Source organism: Vulpes vulpes, chromosome 6, assembly GCF_048418805.1.
Source record: "Vulpes vulpes isolate BD-2025 chromosome 6, VulVul3, whole genome shotgun sequence".
Taxonomy (NCBI): Eukaryota; Metazoa; Chordata; class Mammalia; order Carnivora; family Canidae; genus Vulpes; species Vulpes vulpes.
The window spans coordinates 91,519,557-91,537,693 of NC_132785.1; the positions used below are offsets into that span (position 1 = coordinate 91,519,557).

The following is an 18,137-nucleotide window of genomic DNA, read 5'->3' on the forward strand; positions in this document are numbered from 1 at the left end:
GGGGATAGCCCTCCCTCATCACAAGCAGAGAGACAATCTGGAGTCCTGGTCACACACAAGCCAGAGTTAGCTGCTGAAATTGAAATTGACACAGACTCAGCCATTAACCATAAACTACACAAGGAAACACTTGAGACAGTTTTTATTTAATATACAAAAGCAAAATAAATCAAGCTCTAAGAAGGTAGGACTATTTATGGGCATTTTCTCTGGACAGTGGTACCACACCAATCAGGTTAACTCAGATTTAATAAACCATGAGCAGATGGCTAACTATATGCCATGCTTTCTCTCAGTAGTTTTAGGGTCTACCTAGTAGTCAATCTATTACTTAGGAAATTTTTCTTCTCTAGACTATATGAACGTGGTTAGTGAAGAGATGTGTTTTAGGAAAAGCACTGTACGATAAAATGAACTTCTCCATGTGAAGATGCTCTCTACATCTTTGTGTCCACAATATGCATTAATAAAATTAACATAGGATGAAATCTTCACTCTGGTCCCACAGGTCAATCACTCTATACAGTTAATACTGCTTCCCAAAACTAAGTTGAACAAGCAGCAGAGTTGTTTACTTCTTTTAGATACTTAGCTTTAGGACTCTTAATTTTAATGAAAGGGAAAATTGTTCTAAGAAAGCTATTCAACATATCCAGAAACAGAGCCACAGTTTTTCTTTTGGCATCACTTCTAAAGTATTAGTTCAGAATCTTCTTCTGAGCTATAATACTGGTACCAGAGACTCATTAGCTGCCACTCTGACCATAGGTCAGTGAGTGGTTTGAACAAAAAAAAAGCTTAAATAATTTGAGACTAATAGTAGTAGTTTCCCAAAATTATGAATAGGAATACTTTTATGAACAATGCTAGACAGGTATCAATATTTTTATCCTTCCCTTTGAATAGAGTTGTTTTAAAATATTTTTGCTGTCAAAATTTCTGATTTATAATTATACCGTACAACTGATTATTGAGAGATGCACATTTGTGAGTGCTGAATGATAAATAAATAAGTAAACTAGATAAATACTGTTAAATACAGATCACTATTTAATTGGGTGGGTGTGATATATCACACTATGACGTAGCCACACCTAAAATCAAAGCTCACACCCCTGCAGGGTAGGATACACACCAGCCATTATTTGCACCATGGCAATAATATTCCTTGAATACAGTTCATAAACATATAATTGGAAGAAAAATATGGCAAGGAAAACATTCTTCTAGCTTTTTTTTTCTTAAGATTTTATGTATTTATTCATGAGACACACACAGAGAGGCAGAGATATAGGCAGAGGGAGAAGCAGGCCCCCCACAGTGAGGGTGAGCCTGATGCAAGACTCAATCCCCAGACCCCGGGATCATGACCTAAGCCAAAGGCAGATGCTCAACCACTGAGCGACCCAGGTTGTCTCAAAGATGGGAAGATATTGTGAGAGCTTCCAGGCACTCAATCTTTTACTTGCTCACGTGCCTTGGAGCCACCCACCTACCACTGAGATGGGTGAACCATACTGGCTGGCAATCAGTCAGTCACCTTTGAGTAATGAATCAGCTAAGGACTACATATCTAATTTTTGAAGCATGAGAAGGTGGCTTCCACAAATTGCAGCCAGTAAGCCTTGCAGAATTTTGGAGAATATTCTGGAGTATATTATTAAAAGGAGATTTGTTAAAACTTAGAAAGTAGTGCTTGCTAAGAGACCACAAGGGCTCATGGGCTTTTTTTTTTTTTTTTTTTTTTTAATGTGGGAAAAGGGAGTAATAAATCCCGGGACCTAGGGGGTGACTGCCCAATGCATAGGGGCTTCGGCCTGCCGTCATTTCATCCTCCCCAGATTCAGTGAGCAGGTTACTGTAATGTTCATCATACAAGGAGGGATGTAATTTGCCTGAGGACATAGCATTAAGAAGAACTTAACTCCTTACTTCGACAGGAATGCTAAAGTAACAGCCCCAAGAAACCTATCTGGACCTGGCAAGGTCTCACATGATCAAAAGTTACTTGTGAACCAAAAAGAAAAATGAGAAGTAGGTGCTGACATAATTAGCTGGATTAGAAGCTGAATGGTTGCTCAGACTCTGAGCACAAATTTTCAATGCCTAGAAACTGGTCAATAAATAATTTTCTGCATGAAACGACCCAAGAGGCAGATCCCTCGAGGTGTCTGTCGTCCAGACCATAAAATGTAAGGTCTTTAAAGCTTCTCTCATTAGGAAATAGTTTGGCTCTCCTCTCTCTTCTGGTTCTACAACCTCTTCTTCAGCACACTCACCCTGTTATATAATCCCAAACAGTGAATAGCTATTCTCCCAAAAGGTGGGGAGGCATTTCTTCACTAGCAGAGAATTCGGCAGCATCTAATTTAAGGAGCTCTTAGAGTAAGAATTCCATAAACTCATCCACAAACTACCTTGATCATTATGTGGAATTTCTATGTATTGGTTTTCTTTCTTTGATCTTTTGTTTAAGAAATTTTGGAGCCACTCACACTATTTCAATTGCCTCAACTACGGCACTCCAAATAAAGCACAGTTCTTACAAAAACACGCAAGCCATAATTTACCTGCCTTACAAGCAGCAGCAAAAAACTCAAATTTAATAGGTCATTTTTCCTTAAAAACCTGCTGTTTCAAAAAGGAAAACAAAATTTAACATTTTAAGGTGCCACCATAATTTTTTGAATTGGTTAAGAAAAATGATGATGCTGTGCCATCAATGTTTATGAACTTTGTCAAGTGACAACAGAGGGTAATGTGCTTAGCCACTTAAAACTACGTTTTTTAGATCCAGGCATGGTATTTAAAACAACAACAAACACACATACACACAATGTCATACTCTACTATTTTTTTTAAAAAAAACTGACAGTAATATGTCTTTATTATGGATTAAGCAAGTGTAAGAAATAGCTATTTGTAATCTTTAAAACAATGCACTGAAAATAAGTTAATTTCAGAGTTTTATTGTATTGCACTAAGGAACAGCAGGACGGTTATACAATGTTCTCTCTCATTCAATTTTGAAAATCTAAAGTACTTGCAAATTCTTAAGAATACCTTTACCACCAAATTAGAACAGTAAGTATAATAACCAATTTCTTAATAAGTAATGTCTTACAAATTAAAACACATTTAAAATAGCTTTAAATGCATTCTTCACAAGTAATTCAGCATATATTTTTTTATCTTGTTCACTTATGCTTAAGAATTAAAGCAAGTATATTACTCTGATGGAAATATGGGAAATCTCTCATTCATGCAATATACAGGGATAATATTCAAGTTGAAGGGGAAAAATCCCACTCTTCTTATTTTGTAAATGTGTCCATATATAATCACATACATGATAAATAAGGAAACCCATGAAGTTTCCCACAAGTCAGATATATATTTTCAGTCATCAGAAGCACCTGATATCTACAGCTAATTTATAATTAGATGGCATTTCAATAAACCAAAATGAGCCCTACAAGTTCTATATATAACAAAAGCTTCCAATGGACTAAGGATAGTCAATAATTAATGCAATCATTCATGGGATTATGGCTGTTCCTTAAGGAGTGCAAGTTCAAACCTGTCAACACCAGAGGTAATCATTTTATATTAATTTATACGTAATTCCATTTAAATTCTTTATCCGAGTATAACATATGAAAACAGTCTTTCCACAAGCAAAAAATGTGGAAACATTTAAAAAATAAGGAGTCATTTTTTAAAGTAACTGATCAGATTCCATAGTCTACTCTTGGAAACAGGATCTTGCTGGATAGAATCCCTTCATTTGGTGGCTTTTTGCATGCACTTACTGGACCAATTCTTCTGTGTGTTGTTCTAAGAGCTCACCAAAACATAGATCATGCTGAAAAGAAGAAAAAGCCTATTAATTCAAACATTCCTAACTATAAAAACTAAAAGCACCAAAAAAGTTGAGTCTGCTTTACAAAGCAAACTGGTTTATAGTATCACACCACCACAGAAAATGAAAAGACTAATGACCAGTTCACAATACAATCCTAATTTGCATTTATGGACATCTGCCTAAGGTAGGACTTGGCTCAGTGCATATGCTGTGGTTGTCCCCTATTTCTTTTCCAATTTTAGCAAGTAGAACAGCACAGCTGAAAGCTTAATAGGGGATCAGAGCTTAGAGAAGCAATCCAAACAGTACACTGCTCTGGAGTTGTCTAATAATAGCAGCAAGCATCTCTGGAGGGCTCACTTCATGCCAGGCCCTCCACTAGATCTTTTATGTACATGATCTCACTGAATCCTCTAAGCAGTCACAGGGGGTGAGTACCATGATTATCCCCATTTTACAGATGGAAGAGGAAGAGCCATTAGAGGAAGGCTCTAGGCAACAGCAACAGGGTGGAAAAAGGGCACAAACAAGTAAAATAGAAACAAGCAAAATAGAAAAAAAAAAAAAACAAAACAAAACATTTATTTTCTGGGCAATTCTACCAGAGTGATGTGGGAAAGGCATGGTTAAAAAGCATGGATCAAAAAAAAAAAAAAAAAAGCATGGATCTCTAAATAGAAATACAAAGCAAAGAGTTGTGCAAACTCGATAAACAATTTAAACAGAAATGAAATGACCTAGTGCCACCATCTCCTGGTGAACATTTTCCCAGAACTGTACATCGCTGATTTTATCATCTATTCAATGATTCATTTCTTTCAACAAGTATTTTAATTATTAGGCTTCATGCCTAGCATAAAGCCCAACATGGGACTTGAACTCAGGACGCTGAGACTGAGACCTGAGCTGAGATCAAGAGTCAGACATTTGATCGACTGAGCCACCCAGGTGGCCCTTAACTAATATGTCTTAAGTGCCTACTATATGCCAGCACTGTTCCAGATATTTGTTAAAGAAATTTTTTTAAATGAAAATTAACAGGAAATGAAAATGACCCCTGGCATTTCACTTTTCAGAACTTATTCACTATTTCTGTTTCATAAATGAGCATCTGTAAATGCACTAAAGGATACTCATTTTCACAATTACAACCTCTAGAAGCATAAACATACCTTTTTCATAAATTTCAGCCTAGCATATTATTTTTCATAATGGAAACTTGTATGATATAAAGAGAAATAAGAATATAAACCTACCATCTAATACTTAGCAAGCTTTCTAACAAAAAGGAGAGGAGAATAGAAATAAGCTTAATGATTACAATTCCATCTTATACAGCCAATTTTCTTCATATTTGGAAAATCAGGTGGAATGTCATCTCTGGCTGAATATGTCAATAAAAAATGAGAAAGTGTATTTATGTAGCTTAAAGAAATGTAATTCCACACTTGCAAGTGTCCTTTTCTTGTTTTAATGAGCAGCCATCTTATTCCATATACAGGACACTTAGGGCAGTGGTTCTCAACCCGGGCTGGTTTTTGCCCTGCAGGGGGCATTTGGCACTGTCCAGACACATTTTAGGTTTTGATGACTGGGGTAGAGGAGGTGCTACTGGCGTCTAGTGGGAAGAGGCAAGGGACACTGCTAAATATCCTACAATGCTCAGGAGAGCCCCCATAACAAAAATTTATCCAGCCTAAAATGTTAACAGTCTTGATGTTGAGAAGCCCTGATCTAGAGGAATGATATGAGTCCATCACGGTATAAAGGAAGAAGAATCGATAATTACACCATCACATAGGATAGATCTGTTTCTTTCATTCATCTAATTCAGATCAAGGAAGCCAGAAAATAAAGGGCAGAGCATACAGTTTGTAAAGAATGATAAGAAATTAAATATCACCTCAAAGATAGACAGTGAAGCCAAGCAAATGGTTTTTTGCAAATTCACACTTTTTTGCAATCCTCTCAATGCCATCACTTTGCCATGGAAAATGAGGACTGTCCTTCACTGACGGACCGTGTCCAAAAATTTAGGAAGCAGCCCCTGACCACACTTTCTGTCTCCAACTGCACAGCAGTTAGCTGCCTGTGACAAGTACCAGTCTATTCATATTTAATGTGAGTGCGTTTGCTGATGTGCACTGTGCCATTACCAGCCACCACCATTCAAGACACGGAGTTCTTCAAGTGGATTTTAAAGTACTATATTAAGATCATAATGCCTGCAAACTTTTTTGGAAGCAAAGTGAAATCATATATTCATTTCATTTTTTAAACTTACCCGTATAGGTAGTAAAAAAATGCTAGAAGATAAAAAGCTAATTTGCACCAGCCTTCTTTCTGACAATACGCTAAAATGTCTGCATTCATGATGGTTGTAGGGTCATAGAGTCCTGGTCCACTCATCACTGGTCTACTCATATACCTGCAATAAACACAGTCTATTAGCCACCCCAAAAAAGGGAAGACAACCTTTCAGATGAGAAGGAGGGTTTTCCTTCTCAAGTAACATTTGTTTCCATGAGAGGTAGTCTACATAGGGAAGCTTACTTGTAGTTCCAGGGTGGAGTTCTTTCCTCTTATCATCTTAATTTTAAAACAAGAGCCCCTATATGAGAACAGGACAGTTAAACAAGTCCTATCTGGTCTCTTCAACAATTTCATAACACAAGGAAAAGGAAAATAACTGTAAAAAGGAACTAAGATTTTCTTCCTTTTAACTTTTTCTTTGAATATAATCTTAGGTTTACAGAAATGGTGTGAAAACACTTCACCAAGATATTCCAAATGCTCACATTAACCACACAGCTTCACCCTTCTCTTTTTTTGTTTTAGCTCCAAATATGCACACATTTTTTATAGAATAATTTCAGACTCAATTACAGATATGATACTGCTTTACACCTAAACACATCTTAAGTATATTTCCTAAGATCAGGAGCAATGAGATTTAACACACCTATTTAAAAAAGAAAAACCTCTAACTCTATTATATAAATCAGATATAATATACATAACTCAAAAGTTATAAAATATATTTTATAAACAACCAAATTTAAAATTACAAAGTAAACATGGAGAAAGAAGTTAGACACACTATATATTTTGACTTATATCAAGTGCAAAGATGGGCAAAACTAATCCAGTTGACAGAGTTCACTGCTCTCCTTGGGAGGTGGCAGGGTAACTGACAAGGATGGGGCTTCAGACTTTTGCACATTATTGTATGTAAATTAAACCTCACTTTTTGAAAAACACCTTTAAAGAGTAACAAAGTAAGCGCCATAAAAGATATTAAACAATTATTTGTTCACCTACTTGATTTTATTAAAATAAATGCCAACTAATCTTCAGTTTTCATTTAGAGGACTAGCACATAAGATAACCGTATCAACCACAGTATAATTAAAATATAATTAGGAAAAGTATTAGAAATATATCTAAATATTACCTCCAAATATGATACGCCAAGAGGGGCATATTGAGACCCAGTGTAAGCCACTCTGCTGCACAAAGAAACATGACACAGAAGAAAGCATGGATGAGGTACTCGGGAAGTACAAGCTGGAAGAAAAATACAAGCCAATTATCAAAATGCTTTGGCATTAAGTCAAATGGTAATTTGGAAAGCAGGTGGCAACCAAGTTTCCATAATGAAAAAATCACTGTTTTCTTAGAATCAGGCATGAAGGATGCTGCTGAGCTCTGTTTCCATATCGAACTTTTTACCGAAAGTAGAATTCGAAGCAAAGTGACCAGATGATAAAGCTTGCACTAAAAGATTAAATAGAACTTCAAATTTAAGACTCAAATTCTTACAATAACAGATTAAATTATACAAAGTTACCACCCAGGTGGTTCAGTTTTTTGCTGATCACTTGGAATACTTTTTCTTTCCACCATTCAACAATGATAAAAATACAAAAATGAGGTATCTGATCACATGCAACATGATATAAAAAAATCCACAAAAACAAAACTCCCCTTTAGGATATTTTACCCATCAGTGTTTCAAAGCTTTTAACAGAAACCAGGAATGCTACATAAAACAATACTTAGCAAATCACATCGCATTACCACAAAAGTAATTTTTCAATGGAAAGCCAAAAGCCAATAATCTCAGCACAGTCAGGGGGGAAGAAACACTAATATACACAGATGCAAACGATGTGCATTCTGCAATGTAGGAGGGAAAAGACTGAGTTCTGAACCATAAAATTGGAATTGTCCCGGTTCCTGAGCTCCAATGCTTACATGGCCTTCCTGTTTCTTTCAGCTTGCTTTCTAATCAACTACTACAGACACAGCAGACCAGGAGGTCAGAACTCAAAAACAAAATGATTTTTTTTATTGCAGGTAGTATTAAATGAGAAAAATTAATTCAAGCAAAACACATTTTATAAAATGACCAAGAGTTCATGCTTTATTTTTAATTATCTTTCTGACCCTAAAGATTTCAGCCTAATGACTCTGTTAAATAAAAGTCCCAAACCTTTCATTGCAAGTTTCAGCCAAATAACTTCCTACAAGTCACAGATGCAAAGCCAGTTTCTCAAATGTCTGCATCATATCAAAGTAAACTTATATGAATCCTCAACATCATCAGATCTTTCCTGAGAGGAAACCATTGTTGTAGGAATAATAACAATTGTACTATATATTCAAGCCCACTTTCTAATACTCCCAAATCACTTTTTCCACTTCAAAGCTGTAAAGCAAAGTTTTTAAATGAATAATATTTTAAACGAAATCCCAGTAAAGGGCAGCCCCGGTGGCTCAGCGGTTTAGCACCGCCTTCAGCCCAGGGCGCAATCCTGGAGACCTGGGATCTGTCCCACCTCAGGCTCCCTGCATGGAGCCTGCTTCTCCCTCTGCCTGTGTCTCTGCCTCTCTCTATCTCTCTCTCTCTGTGTGTTTCTCATGAATAAATAAATAAAATTTTAAAAAAAAGAAAGAAAGAAAGAAATCCCAGTAAAACCAACTAATCTACATCACTAAACCAGATATTTTCTACAAACTTAAACAATATAATAAATAACAAAAGATAAACTCTGCAAATGTATATGAACCTGTAGATAACAAGAACCATTAAGCCACCATTTAATTAAGATCAAAATTAAACATCTGCAAGAAAACAAGAAAATGTCCACAGGAAATCTTTGAAACACAAAGACTGCAACCAGGACAAACCAAGAAAAATATACATTGTACTAGGAGTTCCACTAAAACGGTTTATCATACTAGCATAAATTACAGAATTTTTCTTTACAATATATAATGTCTATTTTAGCTCTCTAAAGCCAAGTGATATCTAACAAAACAAATCATTATCCAGCTTTTCATCCTATACTTCCAGAGTAAGATATGGGAGATGATGATTTTGAAAGCACCATCCTGACTGCTCTTAAACAATACACTTTTTAGTAAGAGTGAAAATACAGATAATCTGCCACTCTTCCAGTTCTAATATGAAACACATGCCACACTCCCTTCTCCTCAGAAAAGTCCAGAATCTTTTAATTGTGGATCTCATAAAAACCAGTCCACTCCAATCGTTCTTTAATGGTGAAATTTCCTCATAAGTGGCACAAAAATTATTCCATTTAGGAACAAATGTTTACACAGAAACTAGTATCCAAAAAAATTCCTCATGCAAATATGGCTGAAATGATACTTAACATGCAAATCGTAGTATTCTCTAGTTAAGGTTCACATTTAAAAAATAATATTTGTCTTCCCCCATACTTTGGCAGAATTGTCAAAACAAATTTTAAATAGGGAAAACTGTCAGATGCACTGCTAGTAAGCCAATTTTCGGCACCCTATCCAAATGCAACTTGTGTTGATATAAAAACTTCCTCCCAATCTACACAGCATTAGGATGTTGAAGCACATGTCTTTTTTAAGTGAGAATTTCCTTCCATGAAGAAGAGTCAGAAATCACACATTATATATAAAAATGAAATTAGTCCCTCTTAAGTTAATGGTAAATTAGGGAACTACCAAAGCTTGAGCATAAAAATCCAGCTGTCTGGGTTCAAATGCTACCTTAGCTGTGTGACCTTGTTGGTAAAGTGCTTCAACCTCGCTAAGCCTCAGCCTATCCTATCCTCCTACTCATGAGAATAACAACATACCTACCCTTTAAGTCAGTCACCAGCACTGAATGACAAAGCCCAAGAAAAGATGCTTAGCACAGAGCCTGGTGCCCAGGAAACCCCTCATTTGATTTCAGCTCTTATCATCCTCATCATCATTTGGTTATTTGAAGTAATGAAAAGCCAAAGAGAATACTATTAATGAACAACTGTCAAAAAAATAAATTTCGATTTCTTCATCTCTTGGTAACAGTTTCAATGGTAGGTTATGATATTTTACAATCAACATTATTACTTTCCAATGAGAAAGCAAATTCATCACCTATTTTGTTTCTTAAGAGCAGAGAAACAGTAAGTTAATACTTTTAATTGTACCTACATCAAGAATTACTGTAGCAGTTTTTTAAAGACAAACTAGAAATTTATCCCATCACTCATTTTTATGAAGGAAACAATGAGAAAGTAGCAAACTAACTTTATAGACCCATAAAATCCCTCTTGTATGCTAGTGCCTTATAGTTTTACACAGTTAAAGTCTACACAAGTTCTCATCTTGAGTAATTTTTTTAAGATGATTTATTGTATTCTATTTCTTGGAGACATATCCACTGCTTTCTTACAAATAGCCTTTCAGCTTCTAGCCAATTAGGCAAAATCAAACCTACAGGCTAAAGAAGAATCCTCCTAAATGAGTAAACTGAATGAAGTAAAAAATATATATATAAACCAGGGATCCCTGGATGGCAGTGGTTTAGTGCCTGCCTTTGGCCCAGGGCCTGGTCCTGGAGTCCCACGATCGAGTCCCACATCAGGCTCCCTGCATGGAGCCTGCTTCTCCCTATGCCTGTGTCTCTGTGTCTCTGCCTCTCTGCCTCTCTGCCTCTCTCTCTCTCTCAGAAAAAATAAAAAATAAACCCCTAAGCACAATGGAGCCACATTATAACAATCCATCAGAGCTCAGAACTTAGCGCAAGTCTATTTTAGAAATTTAGAGTGGATATATATTAGAAAAAAACTGTAGACTTCTGTATAGAAATTGTTATCCACAAAATCCTGGCAGCATGAATCCAAAGGGCGGCACTAGTGCAAGACTCCAGAGCCAAAGGAAAGATTTATCCACCTAAAAAGTTCTGAATAAACATCAGCTGAAAGGGTGAATAATTAATTCTAGAATAGACATAACCAAAGATTAAAGTAGACATGGTACTGAAGACTACACTTCCAGACTACCTCCAAATAAATCACAGCAGAAGAATCATCTCACCATCTATTAAAGTCATTTTATGTTAACCAACTTTTGAACACTGCATCAAATAATGTAATATAAAAGTGCCTCTGGCTGTAACATTTTTAAAAAAATGCATAAGCATTTAACAGCTTTCCCTACTTGACTGGGCCAGCAAGCAAACATTTGCATAAAATATGAAATTTCATGAAATCATAAACCTCAACAGGCATATGAACGAGCACACCGAACAGAACATTTTACAAATACAAATGCCCTAACCCTCCCCATGAAATGAATGTAGCATTAAAACATTAAACTAAAAAGCAGTACACACCTTTAATGCAATTTTGACTCTTTTAATCTTTTTGACCTTTTCAACTGTCTTTGGCCGACAATGTAAAAAGCAGATTGGAAGAATGTTAGTATGACAGCTGACAAGATCACCAACAGATTAATAATAGTCAGAATAGTCGAGCAGGAAAAAGAATATTTTTGTAAATTCTGCCTACTTCAAAAAGTACAAATATATTATGCTACTGAGAATATTGGCCATTTTCAAATTATATTAAAAGCAAAAACAGTTTAAAAATCTAAAGAAAAATCCTTTATTATAACTTACAGGATTCAGGGTATTACACTGGTCTATAGGATTCTTGTAATCAGTCTTCAGTTCATCAAATGCAATAATCTAAAATAAAATTAAAATAGTTAGGACCTTTAATAAAAAGCAGCAACAAATGATAATTGAATGAAGTTAATAAAACAAAAGCAAAAAGTATACCAAGACTACATGAACCAATTCACAGTAAATTCACTATGTACTGATAAAAACCTAGAAGAATCAGATTTAAAGAAGTGAAAACATGTTTAGACTAATAGCATTTAAATGACCTGGTATCACTGTGATAAATGTCTTCAATTTTCAATTTTTCAAAGCCTCTGTACAAGTTATTTTCTCTTCTTGAAATGATCTTTTCCCTCACCCATAACTATTGATCAAAACTTTTGGGTTTTTTTAGAGATTTTTTTTTTAAGATTTTATTTATTTATTCATAGAGACAGAGAGAGAGAGAGGCACAGAGACACAGGCAGAGGCAGAAGCAGGCTCCATGCAGGGAGCCCAATGTGGGACTCCATCCAGGGTCTTCAGGATCACGCCCTGGGCCGCAGGCGTCACTAAACCACTGCGCCACTGGGGCTGCCCTTGATCAAAACTCTTCATCCTAAAAACCCTCTTGCTACGTCAACCCCTCTCCTCTCAACCCCTCTCCTCTCCATAGGTTTCCCTGACTCCCTTGGGCAGAAATAATTTCATGTGTCTAATATCCACATAACACAGAGCTTTACAGTGCTACCAGTATGGTATTTCTCACACTGCAGTATTTGTGTACACGTCTGTGTACCCCTCGGGGTGAGGCATTTTTAATCATTTGGGCGTGCCCTGCCCCCGTCACGGAATTCAGTGAGACACCAGAGATGGACTCATATGCTTCAGTTTGTTCCCACTGTTCTCAAACGCATATATTTCAAAGTCCTGCTTCAATTTGGAAATACAAGAAATGGCCTCAGAATAGGGAAACACAAAATGATTATTAAACTTCATGGTCAGGACCGCCAAATATGGTAGTGCAATATCTGCTGAGGTGGAAGCTCAAAGCCAGCCCATGCTCCTGCAGCCAAGCATCCTGGTTTAGCTCTACACCAGGCTCTGCCCTGAGGGGCTGTGGAGGGAGGGATTTTACTAATTCTTCTACCCCAAGAGGCATCTTGTTCTAATGCACCTAAAGGCATCATATAAGCAAGAGTAGCCCTGTTCAAGGCCATGATAAAAGTCATCAGTCTAACTTTTGTGTCCTCTGCATATTCCTATCACTTGCGGATGTTTTCACTAGGTCACCAAACTAAAGACTGAGGAAGGGTAACCCAAGTAAGACCAACTTCTAAGGGTGTAAGGAGTCAGTTATAAATGTGATAAGGGGAGAAAGATCTTATCCACTTATGAAATATATGGCAAAAATGTTTCTGACTACACTCTGGAGAGATGTAGCTGTTAACATTTAGGGTCACTTAACACACAACTTCTAAGTTCAAAATGTACTAAAAATCAAAATATGGGCACCACACCACTCTGTGTTATCAGGTCCAATGTTAAAATAAGAAGCCAAAGGCACCAAGTTTATGGGGGAGCTATTTTAGTTGCTCTCTCACTAGTCATCCTGGGGACAGAGAATCCAATCTGCCTTTCCTCTGGTGGGTTAGGAATAGTATCTTCGTATGTGAGGCAGTGTTATTCAATATTACCAGTAATCAGTAGAGTTCTATATTTCTAGCTTTTACTATGCTAGTTTATTTCCCTAGTTAAAGTTCTTCGCTTCATGAGGCACTTGGGTGGTTCAGTGTTTGAGCATCTGCCTTCAGCTCAGGTCGTGATCCGGAGGTCCTGGGACAGAGAGTCCTGCATCAGACTCCCCATGGGAGCCTTCTCCCTCTGCCTATGTCTCTGTGTACTAATGAATAAATAAAATCTTAAAAAAAATTTTTTTTTCACTTCATAAAAAGATAGTGGTCTTTTTTTCTCTAATTCTAGAATTTTATAAAATTCACCAAACTGACTAAATAAAAATTCTAACTAAAATAGGAATGGAAGGGCAGCCCAGGTGGCTCAGCAGTTTAGCACCACCTTCAGCCCAGGGCATGATCCTGGAGACCCAGGGTCAAGTCCCACATCGGCCTCCCTGCATGGAGCCTGCTTCCCCCTCTGCCTGTGTCTCTGCCTCTCGCTCTCTCTCTGTCTCTCATGAATAAAGAAATAAAAATCTTTTTAAAAAATAAAATAAAATAAATAAAAATAAAATAGGAATGGAAGAAAAATAAACATTAAGATGTTAACTCCATGACAGCAAAGGTTTTTTCTGTGTTCACTGCTACGTCTCCAGGCCTGGCACATAAAATTCTTAAGTGTTCAATCAATATTTATTGATGGAAAGGGGAGGAGGGGACTAGTTTAAAACAATACAGAACTCAAAAAAAAAAAAAAAAAAAAAAAAACAGAACTCACCAAAAGGCATTTATTTGCCTTTGCTAATGAAACCTAACACATATAAATGTTAAGAATATAAACGTACAACTAGAAGATACTAATTTCTGATTACTTATGGACATTATTTGTCAAATACCTAACATTTGCTGTGATAAATCCCCAATGCACCTCAGTAATAAAGTCCAAAATAAGGACTGTCATTGCAAATAAAATTACCTGCCTATAACAAGATCCAATTTAACAGCAGAGTATAAAACTTATGTAAAACTAACTTCTGACCAGCATCTTCTTCAGGGGATTTCAGGGATCTTTGAACGAGTGTGTTAATGCATGAGCTTCTGTTTGAGTGCTATAAGCTGGAGTTTTCAAAACTCTTCTGAAAAGACTCTTAACCTACTGGTTTTCACATCTTTTATGACTATGCATCTAGACAAAGATGTTCACAAAACGTCCCACGGCAGTGCAGAAACAAAATCGATATATCCCTAAAGATATCAAACTATACAATCCAGGGTAACTTCAAATTTGATGCATGTCTTTAGGGAATGCCTTCTCTTCAGGCAATTCTATACTCCCACCTCTATCCTCCAGAGCATCAATCACATGAATTAGGACTCAACTGACAGATGTAACCACCAGCACAAAAAAGATCCTCCAAACGATTAATGCAAACAAGAGTCTTTGAATTTCTACTTGAAATTTCCAAAGAAGCTTTCTGGTACTTAAACTACCTGAAGGTTATGTTGACAGAAAAATTGATAGAAAGTTGATAGAAAAATTAAAATTATATATTTTAGAATTGTCAATTTGTTTCCAAAGGATACATAATCCTCTGAATTACAAAGAAATCCCTACAGATAAAAGCTCTCCACTAATCTATGGAATACAAATTAATTTTTTTAACTCCATAATAGGACTTAAAATTTACCTACTTTACCTAGATACATATTCATTTCAACGCTGAAACTAAATTACTCATTTTTTTTTTAAACGCAGTTCAGATTTTCCTTAAGCCAAACAACCTGGTTCAAAATGTAAACAAGGCCATCACAGCTCGCTCAGAATGTTCATCATCTCAAAAAACAAAGCATACCCATCAAGCAGGAAATGACTTAAATCCACATCCACAAATGGAAGGGAGCCACACATTTCAACTTCCACCAGAAGCTTACTAAAGTGGAGCTGGTTTGCATCCCAAATTATCTTTATTTGTTATTCTTCCACCAAAGAGCATAAACTGCTCTGAATGTATTGGTTCCTACTGAAAAGCATTTGAGGGAGCAGTTACTGAACAGCCTACCTAAGCATTTCCCACTATACAGCAATTAGGTTCTAAATTAATTATGAACATAACCACACTATCAAAAGAGAATAATCTGTGGTATCATTCTACTTTTTTTTTTCATTCTACTTTTGAGGTTTTTTTTTTTTTAAGATTTTTAATTTATTTATTCATGAGAAACACACAGAGAGAGAGAGAGAGGCAAAGACACAGGCAGAGGGAGAAGCAGACTCTACGCAGGGAGCCTGACGCGGGACTCGATCCCGGGACCCCAGGATCACGCCCCGGGCTGAAGGTGGCACTAAACCACTGAGCCACCCGGGCTGCCCTGAGATTTTTTATCCCAGACACTGCTACCATTTAAATCACTCTGCCACTCTACGTACATTAAGAAATCCTTGCTATCTGCATGATGAAACCTGACTTAAAATTTACATGAATGAACACGTCCAATCATTCAACTGACACTAATATTGCAGAAGGCACTAAAAGAACAGGGGGAGGGCAGAAGTAAATATAAGATATATCTTTAATAAATGCTGATTTCCAGAAGGCTGGTTCTAATTTTGTGCTAGAGAAACAAGAATCCTTAAAAAAAATCTGTCGTAGAGGGACATCTGAGTGGCTCAGTGGCTCTTGAGTGCCCTGGCCTTCGTTTCAGGGCGTGATCCCGTGATCCCAGGGTCCTGGGATGGAGTGCCTGCATCAGGCTCCCCGCAAGGAGCCCGCTTCTTCCTCTGCCTATGTCTCTGCCTGTGTGTCTTTCCTGAGTAAATAAATATATATATATTTTTAATCTAGTATAGAACTGTCACGAGGAGCTTACTTGTTCCTTACAGGAATCAGTAAGGATGTGCTTCTATCCTGCAGCAAGATGTGAGTAAAAGGCGAGAAAAAGAAAAAAGAAAAAGAAAAAAAAACTTCCCTAGGGAAGTTTAAGATTTGTGACCATTTTCAAAATCAAATTGAAACTACCTCTACTAAATCCAGCTACCCTGAATACAGATGGCTGGGAAGAGTGTCTCTTGAGAAACTCCAGCAGTCAAACACTGCTTTGGGGGGAAAGTTCGGAGATGCGGTCAACAAAGTGATCAATCTGCATCAAAGTTCACAAGGAAACAGAATGGGGGGGGGGGGGGCATTCTACTCGAACAGCACCCAACAAGTGCTGAAAACGGAGTTGGAAATTACTATCTCATTTGGGCCAGACTCCGGGGGAAACTCGGAAAGAAAAGACAATGCGATTAAACACTAGTCATCCGGCAAACTTCGCTCCCGTCAGCGCGCAGCGCGCCTCGGTGCGCCCTTGACATCCTCGCGGGGGCCCGGGGTCGCGCCGGCGAAGCGCTGTCCCGCAGGGCCCCGCAGGACCGCGCAGGACCCCGCAGGACCGCGGGCGCCCCACCCATCCAGGCCGGAGCAGCGGCGCGCGCGGCCTGCGCGGGGACGCGGCGGGCGCATCCCCCGGGCCACCGCAGCCCGGCCCCGCAGGCGGAGGGCGCACAGAGCCGCGGCGGCGCGGCCTGCCCCGCTGCGGCCCCATCCCCCGGCGCCGCCCCGGCCGCCGCCCCGGGGCAGGAAGAGGCTGCGCCGCCTCCTCGCCCTCCTTCCCGCGGCCCCGGCTACTCACGTGCCAGATGGCGAAGAAGATGAGCGCGGCGGTGAGCAGCAGCGCCAGCATGTAGCAGAAGGCCGCGAACGTGAACGCCATGGCCGGGAGAGAGGAGCAGGGAGCGGCACCGCTGCCAGCGGAGAAAGGCGGCGCAGGGCCCTCTGGGTAAAACCATTCACTTCCCCCGGCCGCAGCCACGACCGCCGCCGCCGCCGCCGCCGCCACCGCCGCGGCGCCCGCCCCCCCGCCGCGCGCCTGCGTACTAGCGCGAGGCGCGCCGGCGCCCTCTGACGGCGGAAGCGTGCGGTGCATCTACGTCGTCCGCGCCGCTGATTGATTTTCCTTTCCTTCCCGGGTTTATTCTTTGAACAAATGTTTCTTGAAGGAGCGCCTACTATGTTTCAGGCACTGTGCTTCTCCTTTGAGGTGCAAAGAGGAGAAACGTAGTACGGGCGCCCAAAGAACTTAGTAGAGTGCCGGAAACGAACGCCTAAATAAATCATGACGGTATTAGAGCCCTGTTTAACGGAAGTCTGCGGCTTGTGATGAAAGGTCAGAGAAGGGCATCCCTCCCGTGGAGCAGCGTTCAGAGCAGAGCCCCGGGGCCCCGGGGTTTCCTAAGCGGAGGCTCCTGTGATGGGAAGTCCAGGCAAAGAGAAGATAGAACCAGCACTCCAAAGAGAGGGTTCAGCTTGACAAAAGGCACAGAGATGAAAAAGAAAAATAAAACCCCAGTGTCTCAGGAGAAACCACCGGCAATTCTAAATTAGTGGAACTCGGGGCAAAACAGTGTTGAGAGTTAGGAAGGGCTTAGCAAGGACTCAGATCACAGAGGGCCTCATAAGCCTGGTTTTGTTCTTGCCCTGGTTGTGACCCACAAAATTGATTCACCACCTGCTAAAATGATCGCTGCTGATGGGAGTGGAAATCACTGAAGGCTTTTAAGCACAAGAAGGATATCTTTGGGGGACGCCCAGGTGGCTCAGTGGTTTGGCACCTGCCTTCAGCC

General features: G+C 38.9%; 1 protein-coding gene across 2 annotated transcripts; it reads right to left on the reverse strand.

Moving 5' to 3' along the window:
* Nucleotides 1-2,953: 2,953 nt before the first annotated feature.
* Nucleotides 2,954-17,368, reverse strand: CNIH1 (cornichon family member 1). 2 transcript variants are annotated; one of them, XM_026000665.2, is made up of 6 exons: nt 17,147-17,360; nt 11,814-11,882; nt 11,529-11,576; nt 7,320-7,432; nt 6,150-6,293; nt 2,954-3,865 (listed from the first exon to the last, which is right to left on the reverse strand). In XM_026000665.2, exons 1-6 carry the CDS (start codon nt 17,225-17,227, stop codon nt 3,838-3,840), a joined length of 483 nt encoding a protein of 160 aa, XP_025856450.1. In that variant the 5' UTR covers nt 17,228-17,360; the 3' UTR covers nt 2,954-3,837. The 2 variants fall into 2 exon arrangements, with proteins under 2 accessions (XP_025856450.1, XP_025856451.1); XM_026000666.2 differs by lacking the exon at nt 11,529-11,576 and having other exon boundaries at nt 17,147-17,368.
* Nucleotides 17,369-18,137: the final 769 nt, after the last annotated feature.